The sequence below is a fragment of the Perna viridis genome, chromosome 6, assembly GCF_037379345.1.
Source record: "Perna viridis isolate PV_CMFRI_1.1 ecotype Kerala chromosome 6, ASM3737934v1, whole genome shotgun sequence".
In the NCBI taxonomy this organism is placed as follows: domain Eukaryota; kingdom Metazoa; phylum Mollusca; class Bivalvia; order Mytilida; family Mytilidae; genus Perna; species Perna viridis.
Window position 1 is genome coordinate 47,241,922 of NC_142450.1, and position 21,246 is coordinate 47,263,167.

The window sequence follows — 21,246 nt, forward strand, 5'->3', positions numbered from 1 at the left end:
GGAAATCGATGGTAAAGGAAAACTATTGACCAAACTTTACGACAAACGTGATGACTTTCCATTCAAAATTGTCAACTTTCCTTTCATCTGTGGCAACATCCCTTCAGTACCTGCGTATGGAGTGTTCCTATCACAACTCATACGTTATGCCAGAGCTTGCCGAGAGTACGCAGACGTTTTGTATCGCGCTAAAATTCTAACAAATAGGCTTCTGGAGCAGGGTTATGTTGCTACAAAATTGAAGTCATCTCTACAAATGTTTTATGGTCGTCATCATGAACTCGTGGATCGTTACGGTGTATCCATCTGCGCCATGAAAACTGATTTATTCAACGTGTCATTGTTTTCCTTTCTCTTTCGTCTACCCGGACTTGACTTTTCATGAACAACTCGGCGGGTGTTTCTAGAAAAGCAGAGGACGCTTACCCTACCGGTGCACCTGTTCCATGCTCCCAGTTTTTAGTGGAGTCTGAGTTGCTCATATGCTTTTTGTTCCTTTGTATGTATGATTTTAGTTTCTTTATGTTATTTGTTGTGTATGTCTGTTTTCCATGTCTGGTCTTTACATTTCTCTGATTACTCTTATTCAGGTGTATACAACATAAAATAAAATGAGCAGATTATATTATTTTTTCTAAGTGGATATGCTTAAGGAAATTTTCTAATTTTTGAACGGGTTGTATGAAATAAGCGGTCTATTAAAAGTGTAAACTAGCCCAAACATGGTTATTGAGTAAAAAATTAGAAACATTCCTTATAATTAAATTTCATAATTGATTCGCAACCAATTAAAACGCTATTTTGTTTGGGATTATTTAAATCGCTGTATGTGGACCAAATCGACGTTAAATGACGTCATTGTATCAAGGATAATCAAGGGAACCAAGATTCTAGCAGAAATCAAAAGAATGTAATCCAGGGACACAGACCAGACATGGAAAATAGACAAACACGACAAAGAACATAAAGTAACTAAAATAGTGCATACAGAGTGACAAAAGTAAATGAACAACTCGGACTCCACTAGAAACTGGGAGAATGGACCAGGTGCACCGTGCCGAGTTGTTGATAAAAAGTCCGGGTAGACGAAAGAGGAAAGGAAAACTATGACATGTTGAACAAATCGGTTTTCATGGTGCAGATGGATACAACATAACGATCCACGAGTTCATGATGACGACCATAAAACTTCTGTAGTGATGACTTCAATCTTGTAGCAACATAAATCTGTTCCAGAAGCCTAATTGTAAGAAGTCTAGCGCGATACAAAAAGTTCCGACATCTTTGGCATAATGTATGAGTTGTGATATGAAAACTCCTTGCGCAGGTGCTGAAGGGATGTTTCCACAGAAGAAAGAAAAGTTTCCTATACCATCGATCTCTAAGTGTAGGTCAAGATATAAGGCTGACTTCGCAGTGGCTGTCCCTTATTTCAAGTTCTTTGGAGTAAATGCAACGTACAAAAATGTATCAAATCTCCGAAACTAGGATTATTTAACGATCATTAATACATCATCTGTATAGCGGAAACTGAGATTACAGGATCTATTTAAACGATGTTCTTTCATTTGAATCAGATCAGCTATAAAGTCAGTCTCATAAGCGTGATGGAATAGGTCAGCAAGTAGAGGAGCACAATTTGTTCCCATTGGAATGCGACCGTTTGTTGAAAAACGCGTCCACCGCACTGAACAAATATGTTGTCGATAAAAAAAATTCCGGCATTTTGAAAACATTTTCTTCTGTATATTTGGAAGATGATTTGGAATTTTTTTTTACAAAGTATGAGTAATCTTTACCAAGAACTATATATTTGTATCTAGGTGTACCATCTTTTCTGGAGAAAAACTTTGTATAATGTGTTTGAGTTAGGATTTTTAGTGAGTATGGGGAATAGACGTATAAAGTGTATTAATGACAATATATTCTGATAATAACCTTGAATTGAGGGTCTTTAATTGAGCTCTTTAAGGTAAGTTTACTGAGCTTTGTTTTAGGTTCTGTTCTAAAACTAAGAATTAGGTTTTTTTTTTATTTTCATACCTATGTCAAACATAAAATAGTTCAATTTAAATAAAATAAAAGTATTTTACTGTTCAAGAACTAGGTGAACTGCAATACACACAGGTGAGTGCATTTTCAGTAGATCGTACCTTATTATTTGAAGAGAATTCATGCTTTATATTTAACTTCGAATTCTTAGTGAAGTGCATAGATTCGATAAACCCATGATCATGTATGGAACGAGATAGACCTCTGACTACAGTCCATTTACAGTAAAACAAATATTAATGATACAACAAATCGAAGACGCAATAGTACTGTTATAACTATGTCTATCATTGCTTTGTTGCCACGAAATAATGCTTTTCGTCAGTTTACTAACAGCAAGGGCACATTTTCTTGTTCATAAAGTACCAGCAATATAATTGATATTTTATATGTATTCCTGTCTGTCTGTCCCAAATTTCAGTTACGATTTGAAACGTTTATTTTCAGAATTGCATCAAGTGACATGTCGGCAATAAATCTATTTTGTGTTTGCATGGTTTTTATCTGCTGTCTTGTCAATGGTGAACCTGCACGAAATTTACAACCAGTATCGAACGTTTGCCATAACGAAGTAGTAAGTCACTGTCATTTCAAGTTATTCTTAAATGTGACAGCCTTGCCAAATGTTCGAAAACATGGATTCAAAACACCATGTTTTGAGACAATACCTCGCACTGTGCCATTTGTGCCCCAAAACGCTACAAAATGCCAATCAGTGTTTAGATACAATAAACATTCGATGACAGTAGACGTTCTTCAACCAGGACATGTTAGAGTAAATGTCAGTTACCATAGATACTAAACATACATCTAGGTGTGTGATGTTTGTGTTCAAGGTGAAGGTCGGAAATCAGTATAGTTACAGTGCAATACAAATGACACCAGGTCAATTTATGCCAGTGACTTTAGACGAGGGGTTCGATGTAAACGCTAACGACACGATTACTGTTAAAGGTAAAGGTACAGAATTTATTGACAGACGGTCCATCTATAGCATTCTGGAACTTGAATGGAGAGGTCAAGATGTTGGAAGCTGAGGTGAAAAATATCTTCGTATTATTGCCACACGTGTGGTCTACAAATTGACAATGTAAGGCAGTTGCTGACATGCCTCACTTCTCTGTCTTATTTACGATGTTCCTTTCAAATAGTCATACGGCTTCATATTCATGACTTGAATGAGACTAGGATGATGGAACGTAGTATAAGGAATATATGAACAACAGAAAGTTTACATTACATTTGTCTGATATTTTCGTAGATGAAGGACGAAAAAAGTGATGACAACAAAAGACTTCACGTGCTGATTATTTTGAAAGACAATGGGTTACATTAAAGTCATATCAAAAGAAAATGACTAATGTTTTACTTTACCATCACCACATGTCAATTGCATTTATGATTTCAATATGAAAAATTAATTCAAGCCATATTGTTAATTTTGAAACTTTATTGTTTGAAAAATTTTAATTGTGGTTTATTTAACTCTTAAAAAGGCGGGTGCAACATTACATGTCTTGTTTGAATAAAGTTCATAAGAGATATGTTAACATTTCTGTCCATGTTTCTGGATCGTCTTCCTTCAAATTGCTCTAAATGGGTTTTAGAAACCAAGGAGCATACTTGTATTCTAGTTACAAACTAAAGCCTGCTTAGTGTGTAAGGTCAAGATAACGGAGTTAAATATTTCTAATGCTATTGATGAGAGGTAACTCCTTGAAACACGTGTACAGCATTTAGAAATTCGCAATAAAAATGATTGATATTTTTTTTGTATGTTACGCATAATAAATTGATCCATTGTATGAATATTCAATAAAATATGAGATCAGTGACCATCAAATGCTTTTTATTCTGTAATAAGATTAATTAAATCATTTAGCGAAAAAGCAATACTAAAGTCTATAAAGAGAACGCCATACGTCTGTTTTGCAGACAAAAGACTGAAATAACTTTTATAAGTTTCTTAATCCTATCTAAACTATTTTCACACTTCACCAAGAATCGAAGCTTTTTGTTTCCCAACATATGTTTATAGATTCAGAGAACGGCTTTAAATTTAAAAAATGGGAATCTCTATCTCGTGTTTCATTTTGCTGATCTAGATCTTATTCGGATAAAGTTGCGGTTATTTGTGTTGCTTTCAAAGCTTATTTAGTAAAATGACGAAGACGAATCCACCTAAAAAGAAGTTGTGTCCACTACTTTAAAATATATTTGACTGATGAATTGTGGCAAGAACAATAAGGAGATGTCACGAATCTTAAGGCCCTGCAATATCTTTCTGAAAAAATACATAAATATAGATATAAAGAAATATTAGATAGTCTTTAAAGGACATGGGGGGATTTTGCTACTCACACATGTAAGAATGTGATCTACTGCGATACATTTCATTATTGGCTTGGTTATTAAAGGAAAAAATCAAATCAAGCAACGTAGATTGAAACGAGACAACGAATGAAGCCGAAATGAGAAAGCTCACAATTACATGGAATCAATAAGAAAGCTTTACATTTAGTACATTCCTGTAGTTTTCAGAATTGTTCGAGGAGTAAAACGTGTATGTAAGTTCAATATAGAAAATATTTAGTAAGGAATTTGCCCTTTTTATTGTTTACGCTAACTTCAAGAAATTCTTTAAGATTTATGAATGACAAGCAGTTCAAACACATCAAAACAAGAGAACAATGTTTCTTTGTGTATGTTTGATCTTTAATACTCTCAACATATAAAAAATCTTTTTTAATACAAATAGGAGTTCCTCCATTCACGAATAAAATAGTTTAAAAATTACCTGCTATTGAAGTAGGTCGAAGTAGGTCGGAAATGTAGCACGGTTTTTATAGTGGAAATATTCAAAAAATAATATTGGCAGTCATTCAACGTAAGACATTAAATGCACATATAAAGAAAAAACTATTTAGTTTATGTAACAAATAGTTAAAATTTAAACCATCGCAAGTTATGTTTCACCCTCTCATTATTTCATTTCCCAATTCTATAAATAGAGTTAATACTCTCAAGGATTTTTATTACTTGCGGTATGCAGTATGTGTTGTAAACAATATTTATAGATTTTTAAATATAAAACGAGATGCGACAAAAGGCACTGGTTCAGTAAAAGTTAAGTACAATATACCTGGTAAATTGAAGTATATTATATTTTCATTACTGGCAAAGTGTCTGTGCTAAGTTACAGATGAATTTAATTTTGACTAACGTTTACAACTACATGTACATCACCACACGTGAAAACTCATTTCCCTTTGATAACCATAAGCTTGTTAGAATTTTTTTCAGTATAGATTACAAAGTATAGATAGTATAGATATCTAAAAGATTTGTAATTATAAAACAACGCGGGTTTTGATCACTTCAGCAAAAAGAGCAATTTGTTGGATCGCCCATTCTTGCGGTGGGACCACAGTAAGTATTGGTTACATCAATGGATAAAAAAAGTAAAGCTAAAAAGGCAATCAATTGATGATACAAATAGAATACACATTGTCAATATCATAGTAATAAGTTGCAATGTATGGAAATTCCCTAATGTAAAAATAGTTGTTGAAACTTTACAGCCAAGTCTGACCGAATATAGCATGGGCCTATAATAAATCCATATTCATGTTACTGAATATCAGCGACATATCAAGAACAATAAAGTGGCGATGATGACTATTTTATTTATCTATTTATTTTTTTTTTCGTTATAATGAAACTTGATTATTGATAGCAGTAATACAGATAATACAGAACATTTCTGTACTTTACTTGGTTTAAGTCAATGTGTTGTCAGGACAGATTGTAAAATAACAATAGCAACAGGAGAAATGTCGACATCAGTTATTTAAATCACTGTGTACTAAAATTACATGACTAAACCAATGGACGGTACCATGTCTGGATTTCTTAGAAGTTTTTGATGGCTAATTGTACGAATAAAGGTAAAGTAGATTCATTGTAATCAGTCATGGTATCAGTAATGTCAAATCAGTTTCAATGATTCAAACTTATTTTTAAAATTTACTTTTAAGCTGTAATAATGTATGCTGTGTTATATTGTATACCATTCTACTTTTACTTTGTAATTTTTAAAGGCAGACTATATCTGAATCTGTTATAGAAGGAATGCAATATTTGAATGAAAATTGTATGTTCCAGTTTCTAGGTCTACGTCGGATAACCTGTTTACTGAGGATTTGTGTTATACAACAGCATCTCTAGCTCTTATGCAGTCTGGATACCTTAAAGATCGAGTGATGGTAGCTATCCGTCATTTCGTCTGCAAAAACGGTATTTAAATTTTAAAGAAAAATCCAAGTTAAACCATTTTGCAAATTTCTTTGTACTTAATAGTTCCAGATTCCTCCATTTTCCCAAGAAACCACGCATTGTAAACTATTAAGGAATATTGGAATATTATACCAATTATGGTAGCAGATTATTTTTCTCATAGTATTCTGCTGTTCCTTCTACATTAATGCATGGATATGATTTTTTTTTTTCATATTGCTAGACAGAAGAGGAGGCTTATAATGCCAATGTTCTCTATTTTTCGTACTTTAAATACTATAAAAACGAAAATAACTTCTTGTATGCAATCTATTTTTCTTCATCTTCCTATGTATATAGTTATAATGGTGCTAATGGTAGTTGCTCCTTGAAACACATGTACAGCACACGTGTACACTGTACCGAAATTCCAAAGTATTTTTGTATTTTGATGAGTTATGAACATTGACCTGAAATATACACATAAAAAGAAAATGGACAATTGTATTTTCAATATCTAAATTGCTATCTTTTCCTATTGAGGTCATACGGATTTCACTGCTGAAGACTTATTAAAGATACTGTTACAAACAAATCTAGAATCAAATAATAATAGAACATCTGACGTCGAAACTTTGACAGCCTTCTTACAAGACATAGAATTTGACGGACAACTGATGGGACCAGCTTTAACTAAAACAGGTCAGTATAAATTGATGTACTGTAATAAACATTATTATTTAGTTTTATTATTATGCCTTATACGTGTAGATTTTACTCTAAATTGCTGTATTAATAACTTATTTAACTTCTGACAGATACGGAGCTTCTGCTTGTTGAGAATAAGAACTTAGAATATAGGAAAGTATGCAAGATATGTCTTGACAGAAAAGTTAACATTGTATTCCTTCCGTGTGGACACATCTGTGCTTGTTCTGATTGTTCACCGTCGATCCGGAAGTGTGCTATTTGTCGTGAATTCATCAAAAGTACGGCTAAAGTGAATGACCTGTGACAGCCGTCGTTGTAAACTCTGTCGGCATTATGTTGTTTGCTCCAGAAATGGTTATAGTGTACATGTATATTTATTCTGTTTTAATATTGTGTAGTGTGGGTTTCAACTATTTAACTATAACTGTTAACTCTCTCCGTATTTAAGTGGTGTGAGTGTTTTCTTGTCGTTCAAGACCCATGGGTGGCTTTGATATACTTAGTGTTTCCTTGTCGGTCAAGACCCATGGGTGGCTTTGATATATTTAGTTTGTTACTAGATTGTTTGTTTTATTGTACCCGTTATGCTCATTTTTTATAAATAATTAAGAGTTTTAAAGTAAATAAAAATGGTAAAATATAACTACGTACATATTTCTCGGTCTTTATTTTATTTTTCTTCACTGCGATGTTGCATCCAATAATAGACAAATTATTTCATGTTTATTTTCAGTATTTTTCCATAAACCAGATCTCTCAGGCGATCATAAGTAGGTTGATTCTTTGGTGCCTTCTTGCTCTCATCAACGGAGCAGCCGTAATTTTTGTACTGAAAGTATCAACGTTTTAAGTAAGGAAATAAGTATTAAGTGTATTGCAATTCAATACAATAGGACACGGTAACTCGAGTTTTAACCATACATAAGTCAGATATTTCATGAAGTCAGTGTTAACTCATACAATTATTGTTTTATTTCTACTATGTACATTAGTAGTTAAATTAAGATATGTTCATAAGTTACAAAAAATGTCAACTATGTATACTGGTATATTAACTAATAATAATATTAATATAGCCGTATAGACATTATACTGAATAATAAATGTGAGTGTAAATTTGATAATTCCTTATATCCTCTATAGGACACATAAAAAGGAGAGGGTCGATAAAGGGTCTTATCGGCCTGAAATTCAACTGAAAATTAATCATAAAGTGTTGAATTATTTAATTGTAATTTTGCAGACTTAAATCCATCACAAATGAGAAAACATTAAGATTCTTGATAATGCTTGTATGCAAAGGACAGACAAATTGCTTGAAGTTTACAAATATTCAGATAATCTGTCAAAGATTGTACTTTTTGGTCACTTTCTGGTCACATTTTTGGCCAGGAAATGGTGTCTACACCCAAGAAACAACTTCATATTTAGTGTGTACATTCATTATTACATAGTTCATTATAAGTGAAGATATAATGTTGTTTCTTGGATGTGGACATAGTTTTCTGGATGTAGGGGAAGTATGTCCGACGAAACAACATACAATTTTCACCAGTTTTTGCTTAATGAAGTAAAATTGTGGCACCAATTTGACGTCATTACAATAAATTAATGCCAAAAACTTTTATTTTTCCTTATATTTATATATTTTACTGTGTTATAAACATTTGTTTTAGTTATTACAACAAAGGTTAAGCAAGGGAACCAAGATTCTAATGGAAATCAAAACAATGTAATCCAGGGACAAAGACCAGACATGGAAGACACAGCAAAGAACACAAAAATGATACATACTTAGTAACAAAAGTAAATAATGAACTCGGACTTCACAAAAATTGGGAGCATAGACCAGGTGCACCGGCAAGCGTCCTCTGCTTTAAAAAAAAAACACCTTGATATTTTAACCAATATTTGTAGCTTAATACACCTACACCTTTGAACTTGATGAGTTCGAAAACCTAAATATTTGTATTTCCTACATACATGCAGACAAATTTTGATGATTAATGCTTTTGATAAAGTTTGATATGTTTTCTGAAAAGTCAAAACAATATGCACGATTTTCAATTTGTCTTGGGAATACTTTTACAAATACTAAAGCAGGTAAAAACTGAAAATTGTAAAAGTGTAGAGCTTATGCGAGATTCGAAATTAATAGAGAAAAAAATGTCTTTATTAAAAAAAAGAAAGCGAACTGTTCTATATGAGATATAGCTTTTAGCTTAATACTGTACTTTCCTCATAACATTATAGAGTTCATCCTATAATCTTGTCTGAACTGTATCGATCGATACTGTGGTCTGTGTAGTTTCGGTCAGTTCATAAATACCTCTGTCGGTTCCATATACTGAGTAAGTAATACTGTTATGCTTTGAAGTATCATCAAGTCAAGTCCAGTAATATTTATTTATTATAAGTCAATATCATATACATCCTTTTTATCTATCCGGTTCTGTTAGGATACATACCCTTTTCTTTGGGTCCTGGGAACAGTTACTACACTGGCAGAATATCCTCTCCTCCTCCAGGTCACAGTATCCTACCAAACAGCCCTTCTGCTTACAATAGTCGTTACAATTGGCTTGGTCATACGGGCAACCATGATCAGCTAGCGACAAATGGGTTACTATAAAAATAAATACAACTGCGCTTTGTGTTATGTTAATCACATGATTTGTTTGTATAATAAGGAATCCAATGGTTTTCAAGAATAACTACATGTACGGTACGTCCCCAGCAAAATATTTTTTTTTTATTTTTTTTTTTTTTCTGAAAATGAAACGGAAATGTTGCAAACATTATTGATTAGTGGTATTACACATTTATCCAACATATTTTTTTTTAATTTAGGTATTTCAATCTTACCATACAAGAAAATCAAGAAGAGTCCAGAACCCAACATTTCCGTTCCGTAATAGATCCATTTTTTACAATTATTGAAAATACGTTTTATCCGTCATAAATATATTAACGTTAAACCGTTTTTATGGTATATTCAATAAAAGTGGCTGACACGTGTGACAGCTCAGCATTTTGAGGATTATAATTTCATAAATCAAATTAATACTTTATTTAACAATTGGATGTGGTATTTATACGTTTATTTTATTTGCTTAACGGATTGACAGCGTGCGTCATATTTTATCATTATTGACTAATTTTGAACTCTTTATATAGTACTTAAAGTTGTCTTTTTATATTCTAAGTACCAGCAAATTCAATTTGAGTCTATATTGCTTATTTTTACTTTTTAATTTTTTTTTATTATTATTATTCACTTTTTTTTACAAAATCTTTGATTATGTGTGTAACGGCGCTTTATTAGTTCCTTCGCCATTTGATCAAAGTATATTCACCCGACACATTTAATCTAATACTATAGTATTGGGTGGTTTAAATCATTTGTCCATTTGTTTAGATTTCCAATGTGAGAATTTTCAGAATTTTTTTTCAATGGAGAGTAGAATATTTTTAAACCAAGACTTCGGTTCCTCTGATGACAGGAGTATCTAGAAAACTCTGAAAAAGTAAAATGGCAGGAAAAATTATGTCCGGTGGTATACAATTACAGAAAACATCTTTTGGGAGACTTACAATTAAAACAAACAGTAAAATATTCAAATGTATTAATACTATCGGACCGTAAGATGTTTAATCCTGAACAACATCAGTAAATCAACATACAAGTTGTCACGAAATTAATTAGTGACAAAATTTACATGTACAACATTTAAAACGACATTCTAAGGATGTTATCCGTGTCAATCAACATCTAGTTTAAAAGTTCAAAACTAATTAATTTGAATGTGAATAAAAACCATTGTCTTTCTTCTACATGCATACGTAATAGATGTACACAATAGTCAATAGTAAGTTTTTTTCTATCTATTATCCAAACATTTTTTTTAAATTGACGTCCTTTGTTTGTAAAGGCTTTCTTTCTACTGTTACATAATATTGTTCTGATCTGTACTTAGTGTATGTAATTGGTTTTAGTAAACAAAGAACTAAAGACATGTACAGTAATGAGTTATCAAGCAATATCCAAATTTGTTTCTCAGTCTACCTTCGTCATTCAGTAATTTAGGAAACCTACATTACATACTTTTCCTCAATCTATAAGTAAAAGGCACGTTATTAAAATCAACGTTAACCTCGAGTTTAATTCACTGAAATATGTTTAAATCTGAAAGGTAAGGAAAAAATCGGAAGTGTGTATCATTTTTTTTTTCAAATATCAGTATTGAATTATGACTAGTTTGTCATGTCTCATTTTTATGTAAAACTCCGCGGTCAGGTCAAAGTATGTGTGCACCTACAACCTTAGAGTTCATCTCTAATGATATTTGTATGTTATAAGGTGCGAAAACATCTATGTAGGGGTCATGTTTACGGTGAAAGCATTCCTAATGTAAGTTATCATTAACCTTGTAGATAATTAACGCAAAGCAATTAGTAATGTTGTCAGAACAATGCAATTTTTTTTTCTTACTTTGTGAAATAAATTTGTACAACGGTTTTGTTTAAATTGGAAATAAACAGGCGGCATTGACCACGTAAGTTGTCATCTACGTTTAGGATTTAAAATTTTTAAGCTGTCTTTCGTTTTAAAAAAAATTATGTCAGTCATACTGTATCTTTCTGAAAATTAAAGTATGGAAATGGGGGAAATCGATATTAAAATTATAGTGTCAATTGTGGGTTGGTTATAGGTGAACCAAAATGGAGATATAACTTCTAATGCGGTTCTAATGTTATTCGAACACATATATGAAGGTACAAATTACATACTACTTTTAAATAATGAAATAAAAATGCTTGTTATTATAAAAAAAAACAATGAATAACAAAGAGAATCATGAGATAGAGAAATGAAATTGGTTTGAGGTAGACGTAGGAGGTCGTATAGGTATGGTAGTAAGGTAAGGCGATGTATTCTGATATGTTTTATATGATTCATATTTCATAATCAATTCATGACAGTACTCTATACAAAGCTTGGTAAAATCTATTTCCTATAAAAAGATACAACAGAATCCCTTAATTACTTGTAATTTGGTAATTACTTCTTAATTCATCAAAAAGAAGATAAACATCATTATCAATGGACGTCAAAATTAACTCTCTGTGCGTGTATAATCACATTGTCGTACGTTTAGATGTCCTAATGCAGAGATGACCAAGGTCATTTGGCTGTTGACACTGTTCTGGAATGTAATATCCAGTCTGGCTCAAGAATGCCCTGAATATATGAGAACACAGTATCATTATATCATAGGCAAGTTGTTATACTTTATTCAAAGAGTCCATTTTGACAAGACAATTATCTAAGTTAAACATTTTTACTCATAATAACAACAAAACAACAAAATAAAAGTGACAAGATATACATCTTTAAATAGACATGAAAAGAAAAACCAATTATATACATGTACGTATACAGCAAATACAGACAATGAATAAAAAGCTGAAGTCGTGTAAAATTTGTAGCACACCAGTTACATTAAGTATTGGACATAGTGATTAATCATATATCAAACAAACTAGTAACGAAATCACTGAGCAGCGTGACGTTCTATTGTTTTAAAGCACAAAGATGCTAAAAAATAAAGTGTACTACAACAAGAAAAACACATTCTATACTTTGAAATTGTTTACAAAGCTGAATTTCGCGGAGCAAAACTTGATAAAGAGTGACATGGCTCCCATTCAGATTGCAAGAGTAAAACTTCAATGAAAGGCTCGTTCTTGGTGCACAACATGTAAGCTAGGTCACGTTTTATTATGAAAAAAAAAACTTTCTTATTTATTCCCTAAAATAAGACTTATAGAACCTATAGGTCTTTTTCCGACGCAGTCGGTATAGTTTCGCTTTTTACCCTCTGACCTTAAGGACGCTCTTCTATAGAAACGCAAGTCATCTGATAGCAATTCTGTTTCTCGATTGGCCAAATACTGATAACTTAGTGGCTTTCATAAAAACTGTTTAGAAAATTTGAAATTGCGTTCGAAAAAACTGTATCGAAAATTTGAAATTGCGTGCCATGTGTTATTTTCTTGAAAGAAATCAAGGATCTATAAATATTTTCTATAACTCCTTGAAGAAATGTAGAAACTTAGAAGTAAAATTTTAATGCGTCGGCCATTTTTTTTATAAGATAGTACTTGTTTATACCTGCATTGTTTTATTTAGTCGGAGGTGGTACCGCTGGATCTGTTTTGGCTGCAAGACTGTCAGAAAATCCTACTATAAATGTATTATTGCTAGAAGCTGGAGGCAAGGATCGAGACCGGCCTGAAACACCATTTATCACTACTCCAGGATTAGCTAAACAACTCAGAAATAGCTCAGTAGACTGGAAGTTTCTAACAGCACCACAGGAAAATGCCTTATTCGGATATAATAATAGGGTATTTTTTATATCTAGAAATAGCGATATTGTTAATTCGCTATTTACTCCATACGTCATTTTTATCAAGCAGTCCTTTTTGTTTTATATAATTACTCATTTTTGTTTTATTTCCAAGTTTCATTAAAAATAATTTGACAAATGAATTTTTTTCGTCTTTCTATCGTGATAAGCGTATATATATATATATATATTGTTTAACTAAAATATACAGCTTTAAAATGATGAGCTTAATCACAACACGACAACCCTTTGCAAATGTGTTAGACAGATGATATACTTACTTCCAAGACTGTCGCACGATAAAAGCTTATATAATGACTTTTAGCAAGCAGCATTACCCAGAGGCAAGGTTATGGGAGGAACATTTGCCATGAATGATATGATTTATCAGAGAGGGAGTCAAGATATTTATAATGAATGGGAGGAGAGAGGAGCCCAAGGCTGGGCGTTCAAAAATATCGTCCCTTACTTTGTCAAGTCTGTTGATACTAAAGTTACTGAATTATCTAAATCAGGTAACATATAATTTAACATAATAACCAAGCTATAAATATATGCTGCTTTAGACTATCAGTATATATTATGCCGAAATAGATTATTTAATGTTGTATTTGGAATATGAATTAGTAAGATTTTTTAAGAGTCACAAAAATGGTTAGCTCAGTAAGTTTGGTGCAAAACACTAACAGCAACAAAAATTGAAACTAATTTTTGGATTAAGACTTACAGAATAAAATAAGACACAAAAATAAAACAGTAACGTGTTTCGATCCCTTCTAATTCATTCTGTATATTCGGTAAATACTTACTGAAACCTTTACTTTAGTAATATAAATAACTGTACAATTCACCGAAGAGCGAACATTCCTATGTTTCTTTTCCAGATTTACACCGTGAATGTGGACCTCTAACATTATCGACATTACAACCAACACCCTTGTTGAATGTTTATTACAATGCCTCCTCTAGTTTGGGATACGAGCCAATCAGCTGTAATGACAAAGAGGATATAGGTAATAAAACGATAGATGGCTTTATTAAGGGTCTATAGTGTTTTTTAATATCTTGTTATATTGTTTTTGGCATTAAAAGTTCAATTTTGCATAACAATCTGTTGATTTTTTAGATGGTATTTACTTTCCAAATCATTGCTAGAATGCCCCTTACACAAATAAAAATAACCATCACAGTATCATGGTTTGTTGTATGTGTTAACCAGTTGGTTTTTGGCTCAGTTCGTTTATCCTTTAAGAACTATATTAGCTTTGTATTTTTTACATATTATAATTTGAGTGTTGGTTTCTATATTAACCTTTCACCTCTCCGATGTCAGGTATATGTAGAATTCAGACTAACATTCGTGGAGGAGAACGACAATCAACAGCTAGAGCATATCTAGATGAAGCGAAAGGACGACGAAATCTGAATATAGTCACCAAAACATTCGTGTCAAGAGTGGGTACTTGTTTCAAGATGTCCTCTTTAAACATAATAATAAAATATATGTATAATGTCAAAGAATATGTGTTGTCGGTTGAATTAATTTACTCTTATCAGCACAGGCTCGATTTTTTTAATACGTTTCGTTATATTTTGGATGTTGGAATTAAATGAATCATAAAAATATGTAAACAATACGCAAAACTTATAGCTTTTCTATAAATACAGAGACTGTTTGGCACACAATATAATGGTTATTTGTATGCTGCTGGTAGTAAGTTACTCCGTGAAACGTGTAATTAAGTGGTATTATTCATCAACATAATAGACTTTTCTGACCTCGAATTATATCGTTTTATATCATATATTTAGATTAAAATATAACTTGTTTGTATCTGCATTATAAGTATTTGTTTAAACCCTATATCATCTACCCTATATCGCATAACCTATATAACACCTCTAGATCTATATCGCATACCCATTATCACACCCTTTACAGACTATACATAAAGTAAAGTTAAAATAATGAATATGACATGTTATATCTGTATCTGTATCACCGGTGGCCCTTGGGTGTTATGGGTGTCTCGGGTTGATACCGCATGTGATACAGATTTTGTCATGTAATATTCTGTATTTTTCAAAATTTGTATTATCAGTATTATAATAGTTCCTTGTATTGCACAGTCATGGTAGAACCTCTCGGTGATGAATTTGGCTTCATATTTCGATAGTTTTGGTTTTGGTCACTTCTCTTCTTGTATTCAATTCAATTTTTGAGTTTAGGCCTTCTTTTCTATTTGATTCTATAATCTCACGTTGGTACAATACATGATTATCATATGTTAATCATAAGCTTGTCATGTGTAATTGAAACATGATAAACAGATCATGATCAATTTCTGTGGAAATCATATGTAGCGCTTTAAATTATTCTCAATTCAATTTCTTACTTCTAGCTTAGTATTTTATATATTTATATATATATATATGTAGGTACTTATAGCCCACAGAAAAGCCGTTGGTGTAGAATTTATTTTTTCAAATATGTCGTTCCAAGTTCTGGCCTCTAAGGAAGTAATTTTATCTGCTGGTTCTTATGGTAGTCCGAAAATTCTTATTCAGTCAGGCATTGGACCAAGGCGTCAACTGGAAAAGTTACAGGTCAGAAACGATAGTTTTATTTCATGTATCAGTAACTGAAGTCTGTTTTTTTTATTAAAGTTTGTATAATCTCTATGTTAATTTTCAATCGTTCTACGTTAATCTTTTAGTATACTTTTTCTTAGTTTCTTTTTGTGTTTTGACTTTTGACTCTATTTTTCTTAACATTCTGTCTGCCATTTATGAAAATTGACCATATATTTTCGTAATTCGTAGATACCAGTAATAGCAGATCTCCCCGTCGGAAAAAGCCTACAAGACCATATATCTGTAGATATTAAAGTACTGGTAGATGTTCCAACGATCAAACCCAGTGCCAAGCTACAGAGGCTTATGATGGAACAATATTTCTATCAAAGAAAAGGTAATACTGTATCAATCTACATAAAAAAACTTCGGTTTGTGTAAACTATATCTTTGGATGTGCTAGATGAAATGTCTGTTGCCTGTTTCTTTAAATGGCTTCCTGGTAAAAGGGGTGATAAAATGTAAAACTGTACCCAACATATATCTCATTGCAGGTCTGATGGCGTCTATTGGTGGAAGTGAAGCTTTCTTGTTTGTTAACACTGGTCTCTCTAAAAAGCTTTACCCTGATATACAGTTTATATTTAAAAGCACAATTGTAGATCATGATCATCAACTGCTGCGTGTTATGAACAAGAAAGAATCGGTGTGTGTTTTATTATTGTTCTATATCTATTTTTTGTGAGAGTTTTCTTTACCACGAAATTAAATATCATTTTGTATAGGAGTCAGGCGTCTGGTGGCACATGGGTTTTCTCAGAATTGCATAATACAGTTCATATAGCTTTATTTCGTAGAAATCTCAACATCTTGATCATTTTTATTTAAGCGGTTGTCATGGTAATATGCAAATTCATGGCAAAAATGTGTAAAATAATATTTACTTATTTTACACTTTTCTCCATTCAAAAGAGTGTTTCGATATTATCACGCATAAAAGCATGTTCATTTATCTAATTGAAAATATGATGGTGTGTTTTTCGTTTATCTTATATCAAATTACAAGAGAATCTACACGTGCATATAAGCAATTATAATCTACACGTCATGATAGCTTAACTATTATAATTGACAGTTGATACAGTCGTGGTATTCCCTAGGTAAAGGACAGAATGGTATCACCATTACTGTAAAGTTACTTCATCCCAAGAGCAGAGGCACTGTCCAGCTCCAATCCATTAATTCGGAGACATCTCCAATCATTGATCCGAATTATCTCTCAATCCAAGAAGATATTGATACCATTGTTGAAGGTATGACAGGTCTTTGTATAGTTCTCAGTATTGACAATACCAGTAAATTATAGATTGTTAGTCTATTGAGGAACTGTTTTCGAGCATTTTTTTCACATTGTTCCTAACGCCCTTTGTAAACAGTTTTGTTTTTTACGTCGTGTAATTGGTGGAATTCAAGTTTTTGAATTAATCACACTGTTTTAGCTGCTTAACACTTATTGTTTATTTTATGATTATTAATTCAATACCCACTTTAAAAACAGGTATACGAACCGTCCAGTTACTACTAAATACTTCTATTATGCAGTCCATAGAAGCCAAAATAGAGCCACCATTTGATGGTTGTAAGAACTTTACCTTTGATACAGATGAATACTGGAAATGTTACATACAAATGTTTACAGACCCCGGACATCATCCTGTATCGACATGCAAAATGGGCAGTGTAAAGGATGACACAACTGTCGTCGATAATAAATTGAGGTACTTTTTACTGATTCAAGTGCAATCATAATGTACATAATGAACAATGTCTGACTAACTTATCTATTGTGGATTATTTTCGTGGATTCATGATTCAAAGAGTTTTTTTTTTATTTTTTCTCGCAAGCTGTTTTATATATCTGTGCTTATATATTATAGGGTGAAAGACGTGCACAACCTAAGAGTTGCTGATGCATCTGTTTTCCCTGAGATTACTGATCATCCAAACGCAGCAATAATAATGATAGCAGAGAAGGCTTCAGATTTGATCATGAAATAAATATGCAGTTTATTCTATTCTCTGGGAAATATATATATCGAAATTTTACTAGCATTGCTTAATTCGTTATAGTTCATGAGAATGTGTCCACATCGATTATTTTTGTTTTCGATTTATACCAATGTCCAGTATTCATACTTTTAAAAATCATGCACCTGTGTATAGTTTTGAACGAGGATGCATTAAGCAGACAAACAAGTAGTGACTACTTTAAATGAAAATGGATTATAAAGAACAATAGTTTCTTGTGCGATTTTCAGTCGAATTAAAACAAATGACAGCTAATGTTACTACATAAAATAAAAACGCATTTCAACATGGTATTGCTCGATACGGCTGTAGGAATATGTTTATTCATTATATATTTTTCATTTCGAAAACGTCGTGATGTTCTGTACAATCAATATCGTTTTCGTCGATGATCACAAACTTAACGTCAGTTTCGTCTATTTCATCGTCTTTGTCTTTCTTCTTTATTCCGTTCGGTTCTTTACATTTGATTAATTTCTCCTCACACGAGGACTGACGGGACAACCTCTTGTCTTGAGATGACAGCCTAGACAATCGTCTCTCACTCTGGGATGAAGATAATGTCTTATCCTCTTGAGATGATTCACGGGACAGCAACTTCTCACTTACAGATGAGGACTGACGAGACAGCCTCCTCTCACTCATTGCCAAAGATAGACGCGCCATCCTCTGACTTGCCCTGCTAGGACGTCTAACAATGAGGGTATAATTCTTTTTCTTCTTTTTGGGTTTTTGTGGTTCCAATGCCCTCTTTTTACGCAGGATATCAGTCCGTATCATGTAGGCACCATGAACCACCAGAATTATAAACACACCAATCCCAGCAATTAAAGCCTCTGATGGTATACCTGGGTTTGTGTATTCAGGTTTTTCGCATGTCTTCTGTTGTATGATATCCCTAAAATTTCGATTGAATTATTGGTTTACTTATACAAAGGATGTCCGTTTAAGTATCTAATTTCTACTATTAATTTCAGCGGGAATCTAGGAGGTCCGGTTGGGAATCACCCTTAATTGTTGGATTTTTGAAAAAAAAATTGAACCAAAATGGGCAAATGATATCCTGTAGCAACCCCCTTATATATATTTTTTTCAGAATCACACATACTCTTTTGCACAACAGTCTGCAATTTAGTTGACCCATATATAATATAAAAGACAAAGAAAACAATATCAGAGGATTTTGAAAATAGCATAAATTTCAATCATAAAATACAGTTTAACATACAGTCGGGAATTTAAAGGAGGGTGAACCGGGCATTCGAACCACCCATAAAACTGGAATTTTTTCGCATGAGATCATGATGTTTCACTAAATGTTTTTGCATAATTTTAAAATGCCTTTAATTCTATGTAACCTAAAATCCCGGATCCGCAATTGAACCCCAATAAATACGATTTTATCATTTGCTCCTACTATTCTGCATTATCTCACCTTAGTCGTTTAATGAGGTGTGTAAGGGTAGAGCTGACATTATCCCCTCTCCTAAGTTTCCGGCCAAACTCTGACTCTAGTCTGTCAATACAGTCTTCTGTTGTTACATTCTGAAAAGATTCACCAACTGATATCCATAGCTGCAAATAAAAGAAAAATGTAGTATTAAAAGGACAGAATTTCTTCAGATGCAACGATGTCTTTTATTGCCAGTGTTGTAATAGAGAATCCTTTACACATTGAGGGTTTTATCAATCATTTGGGAAATACTAATAAAAAACTGCAACTTGGATCGACACACCAACAAATATCAAAATTAAAACTAAAGCCAGATGGAACTTTAAAATGCTTCTTATAAGAAAACAAATTTTAAAATTAAAAAAAAAACGTCACCTCTGTTATTTTTTTTTTTAAAGTATCGTATCTTACCATGTGATTATCTTTCGACAGAAGAATAACAATGTTATTATTACAGGAGTTCATCTTTTGATAATGTAGAGTGTACACAAATGAAGATCCTATGGTATATACATCAGCTGATCTGTGAAATACATGTCCTAACATTACAGTTATATAATGGCATAAAATTACAATAAATGGTATAATATAAGTACTCTTCTCACAACTTTAATACACATACTTGCCTAAATGCTTTATTGATGCGAAAACCTAATTGGATTTATTACATTTTTTTTATTTTTCAAAACAGACTTTTGAAATACAAAACACTGATCAAATCAATTTTGTACTTACTTGTTAGTGGTATTTAGAGATCTGATGATGGCGATGGAAAATAAATAGATGGACGTATCATTGCAGTTGGAAGATAAAATAAACTCATCTGATTCTTCTGCAAGTAGTTTGTCTAATTGGTCCGCTGTCATTAAGAAAGTTCTTAAAATGTAATTCTGGTTGTGTGTATACGTGTGTGTATGTGTGATTATCACGAACAATACAAAAAAGCATTATCATAAACTGTACAACACAAAAATAATTCACGTAGAAAAATGAAAATCTCAAATCCTGCTAAAACCGGAGTTACATATAGCTAAGGTGCTCTGAAAGGGTGAATTGATGCGAAACTCACTGAAGCACGAATCTTTCGTTTGCAGCTTAATTATCGCAATTTCTGTTTTATTAATGTCAACAAAGAAATGTTCATTGTTTATGTAACTTTTCAGTACACCTAACTTTTCCGATAATTACCTTCATTGTGAGAAACCACATTGTCAGGATCACAAACACGTGATGGCTTGCATCCTCGTCCACAATGTTCAACATCTGTTACCGGATTAGGAAAGTTTTCCGCTGTCCATTTCTCCTCACTAAGCCTTTGTACTGTACAGTTATCATTGTCTGAGGTAGTGATGGCATGCGTGTCCAAAGAACACAGCCTGCACAGAAATACGACAGTTAAATGCAGCAGTTTACATTGCATTCCTTTGAAGATTAACACAATCCTTGGTGTATCCTGTGTTTTTGTTATGCCCTACAATGTCGGATTTGTACTATAAAAGGCAAGCACTGCTTTTGTATCTATTGAATCAAAATCTTGTAGATATAAATGTGATCATTTAATTACATGTTCAATGAAGTGTGTGCAACTCTGTATATTATTGTTTAAAGGGTTTGTTCCATTTGAATTCCATAAAACTTTACAAAACATATCCCTCGCTACAAATTGGTTATTTGATATCA

General features: G+C 32.4%; 4 protein-coding genes across 10 annotated transcripts; 2 read left to right on the forward strand and 2 right to left on the reverse strand.

Moving 5' to 3' along the window:
- The first annotated feature begins 5,090 nt into the window (after positions 1-5,090).
- LOC148615305 (putative inhibitor of apoptosis) lies at positions 5,091-8,660 on the forward strand. 2 transcript variants are annotated; one of them, XM_088590169.1, is made up of 4 exons: positions 5,091-5,481; positions 6,217-6,348; positions 6,871-7,029; positions 7,146-8,660. In XM_088590169.1, the coding sequence occupies exons 2-4, from the start codon at positions 6,285-6,287 to the stop codon at positions 7,340-7,342; spliced, it is 420 nt and encodes a 139-aa protein (XP_088446295.1). In that variant the 5' UTR covers positions 5,091-5,481; positions 6,217-6,284; the 3' UTR covers positions 7,343-8,660. The 2 variants fall into 2 exon arrangements, with proteins under 2 accessions (XP_088446295.1, XP_088446294.1); XM_088590168.1 differs by lacking the exon at positions 5,091-5,481 and adding an exon at positions 5,488-5,999.
- On the reverse strand, positions 7,729-9,950 carry LOC148615306 (hemocyte defensin Cg-Defh2-like). Its single transcript, XM_088590170.1, has 3 exons — positions 9,904-9,950; positions 9,507-9,664; positions 7,729-7,867 (listed from the first exon to the last, which is right to left on the reverse strand). Exons 1-3 carry the CDS (start codon positions 9,938-9,940, stop codon positions 7,751-7,753), a joined length of 312 nt encoding a protein of 103 aa, XP_088446296.1. The 5' UTR covers positions 9,941-9,950; the 3' UTR covers positions 7,729-7,750.
- Positions 7,779-20,161, forward strand: LOC148615307 (uncharacterized). 6 transcript variants are annotated; one of them, XR_015923868.1, is made up of 13 exons: positions 10,996-11,449; positions 12,198-12,316; positions 13,232-13,449; positions 13,777-13,966; positions 14,336-14,464; positions 14,785-14,906; positions 15,891-16,058; positions 16,275-16,422; positions 16,580-16,731; positions 17,161-17,338; positions 17,584-17,803; positions 17,963-18,816; positions 20,024-20,161. XR_015923868.1 is itself a non-coding variant. In XM_088590165.1 (12 exons), exons 2-12 carry the CDS (start codon positions 12,214-12,216, stop codon positions 18,081-18,083), a joined length of 1,749 nt encoding a protein of 582 aa, XP_088446291.1. In that variant the 5' UTR covers positions 7,779-7,888; positions 12,198-12,213; the 3' UTR covers positions 18,084-18,131. The 6 variants fall into 6 exon arrangements, 5 of the variants coding, with proteins under 5 accessions (XP_088446291.1, XP_088446290.1, XP_088446292.1 ...); XM_088590165.1 differs by lacking the exons at positions 10,996-11,449; positions 20,024-20,161 and adding an exon at positions 7,779-7,888 and having other exon boundaries at positions 17,963-18,131; XM_088590164.1 differs by lacking the exons at positions 10,996-11,449; positions 20,024-20,161 and adding an exon at positions 10,818-10,907 and having other exon boundaries at positions 17,963-18,131.
- Positions 18,405-20,986, reverse strand: LOC148615308 (uncharacterized). Its single transcript, XM_088590167.1, has 5 exons — positions 20,755-20,986; positions 20,302-20,425; positions 19,978-20,089; positions 19,549-19,688; positions 18,405-19,011 (listed from the first exon to the last, which is right to left on the reverse strand). Exons 1-5 carry the CDS (start codon positions 20,984-20,986, stop codon positions 18,441-18,443), a joined length of 1,179 nt encoding a protein of 392 aa, XP_088446293.1. The 3' UTR covers positions 18,405-18,440.
- Between the last annotated feature and the right edge of the window lie 260 nt (positions 20,987-21,246).

Bases quoted from the DNA above. Each gene is read 5' to 3' on its own strand.
- LOC148615305 (XM_088590168.1), top strand. From the start codon at position 5,978: ATGGCTAATTGTACGAATAAAG. The intron at 6,000-6,216 runs GTAAAGTAGATT...TGTATGTTCCAG, and splicing joins GGCTAATTGTACGAATAAAG to TTTCTAGGTCTACGTCGGAT. The intron at 7,030-7,145 runs GTCAGTATAAAT...AACTTCTGACAG, and splicing joins ACCAGCTTTAACTAAAACAG to ATACGGAGCTTCTGCTTGTT.
- LOC148615306 (XM_088590170.1), bottom strand. From the start codon at position 9,940: ATGTTGGGTTCTGGACTCTTCTTGATTTTCTTGTATG. The intron at 9,665-9,903 runs GTAAGATTGAAA...TTATTTTTATAG, and splicing joins CTTCTTGATTTTCTTGTATG to TAACCCATTTGTCGCTAGCT. The intron at 7,868-9,506 runs GTATGTATCCTA...TGATACTTTCAG, and splicing joins CCCAGGACCCAAAGAAAAGG to TACAAAAATTACGGCTGCTC.
- LOC148615307 (XM_088590162.1), top strand. The intron at 14,465-14,784 runs GTAATAAAACGA...CTCCGATGTCAG, and splicing joins TAATGACAAAGAGGATATAG to GTATATGTAGAATTCAGACT. The intron at 17,804-17,962 runs GTACTTTTTACT...TATATATTATAG, and splicing joins GTCGTCGATAATAAATTGAG to GGTGAAAGACGTGCACAACC.
- LOC148615308 (XM_088590167.1), bottom strand. From the start codon at position 20,986: ATGCAATGTAAACTGCTGCATTTAACTGTCGTATTTCTGTGCAGGCTG. The intron at 20,090-20,301 runs GTAAGTACAAAA...TGTATTTCACAG, and splicing joins TCTCTAAATACCACTAACAA to ATCAGCTGATGTATATACCA. The intron at 19,689-19,977 runs GTAAGATACGAT...TTTTATTTGCAG, and splicing joins TGTCGAAAGATAATCACATG to CTATGGATATCAGTTGGTGA.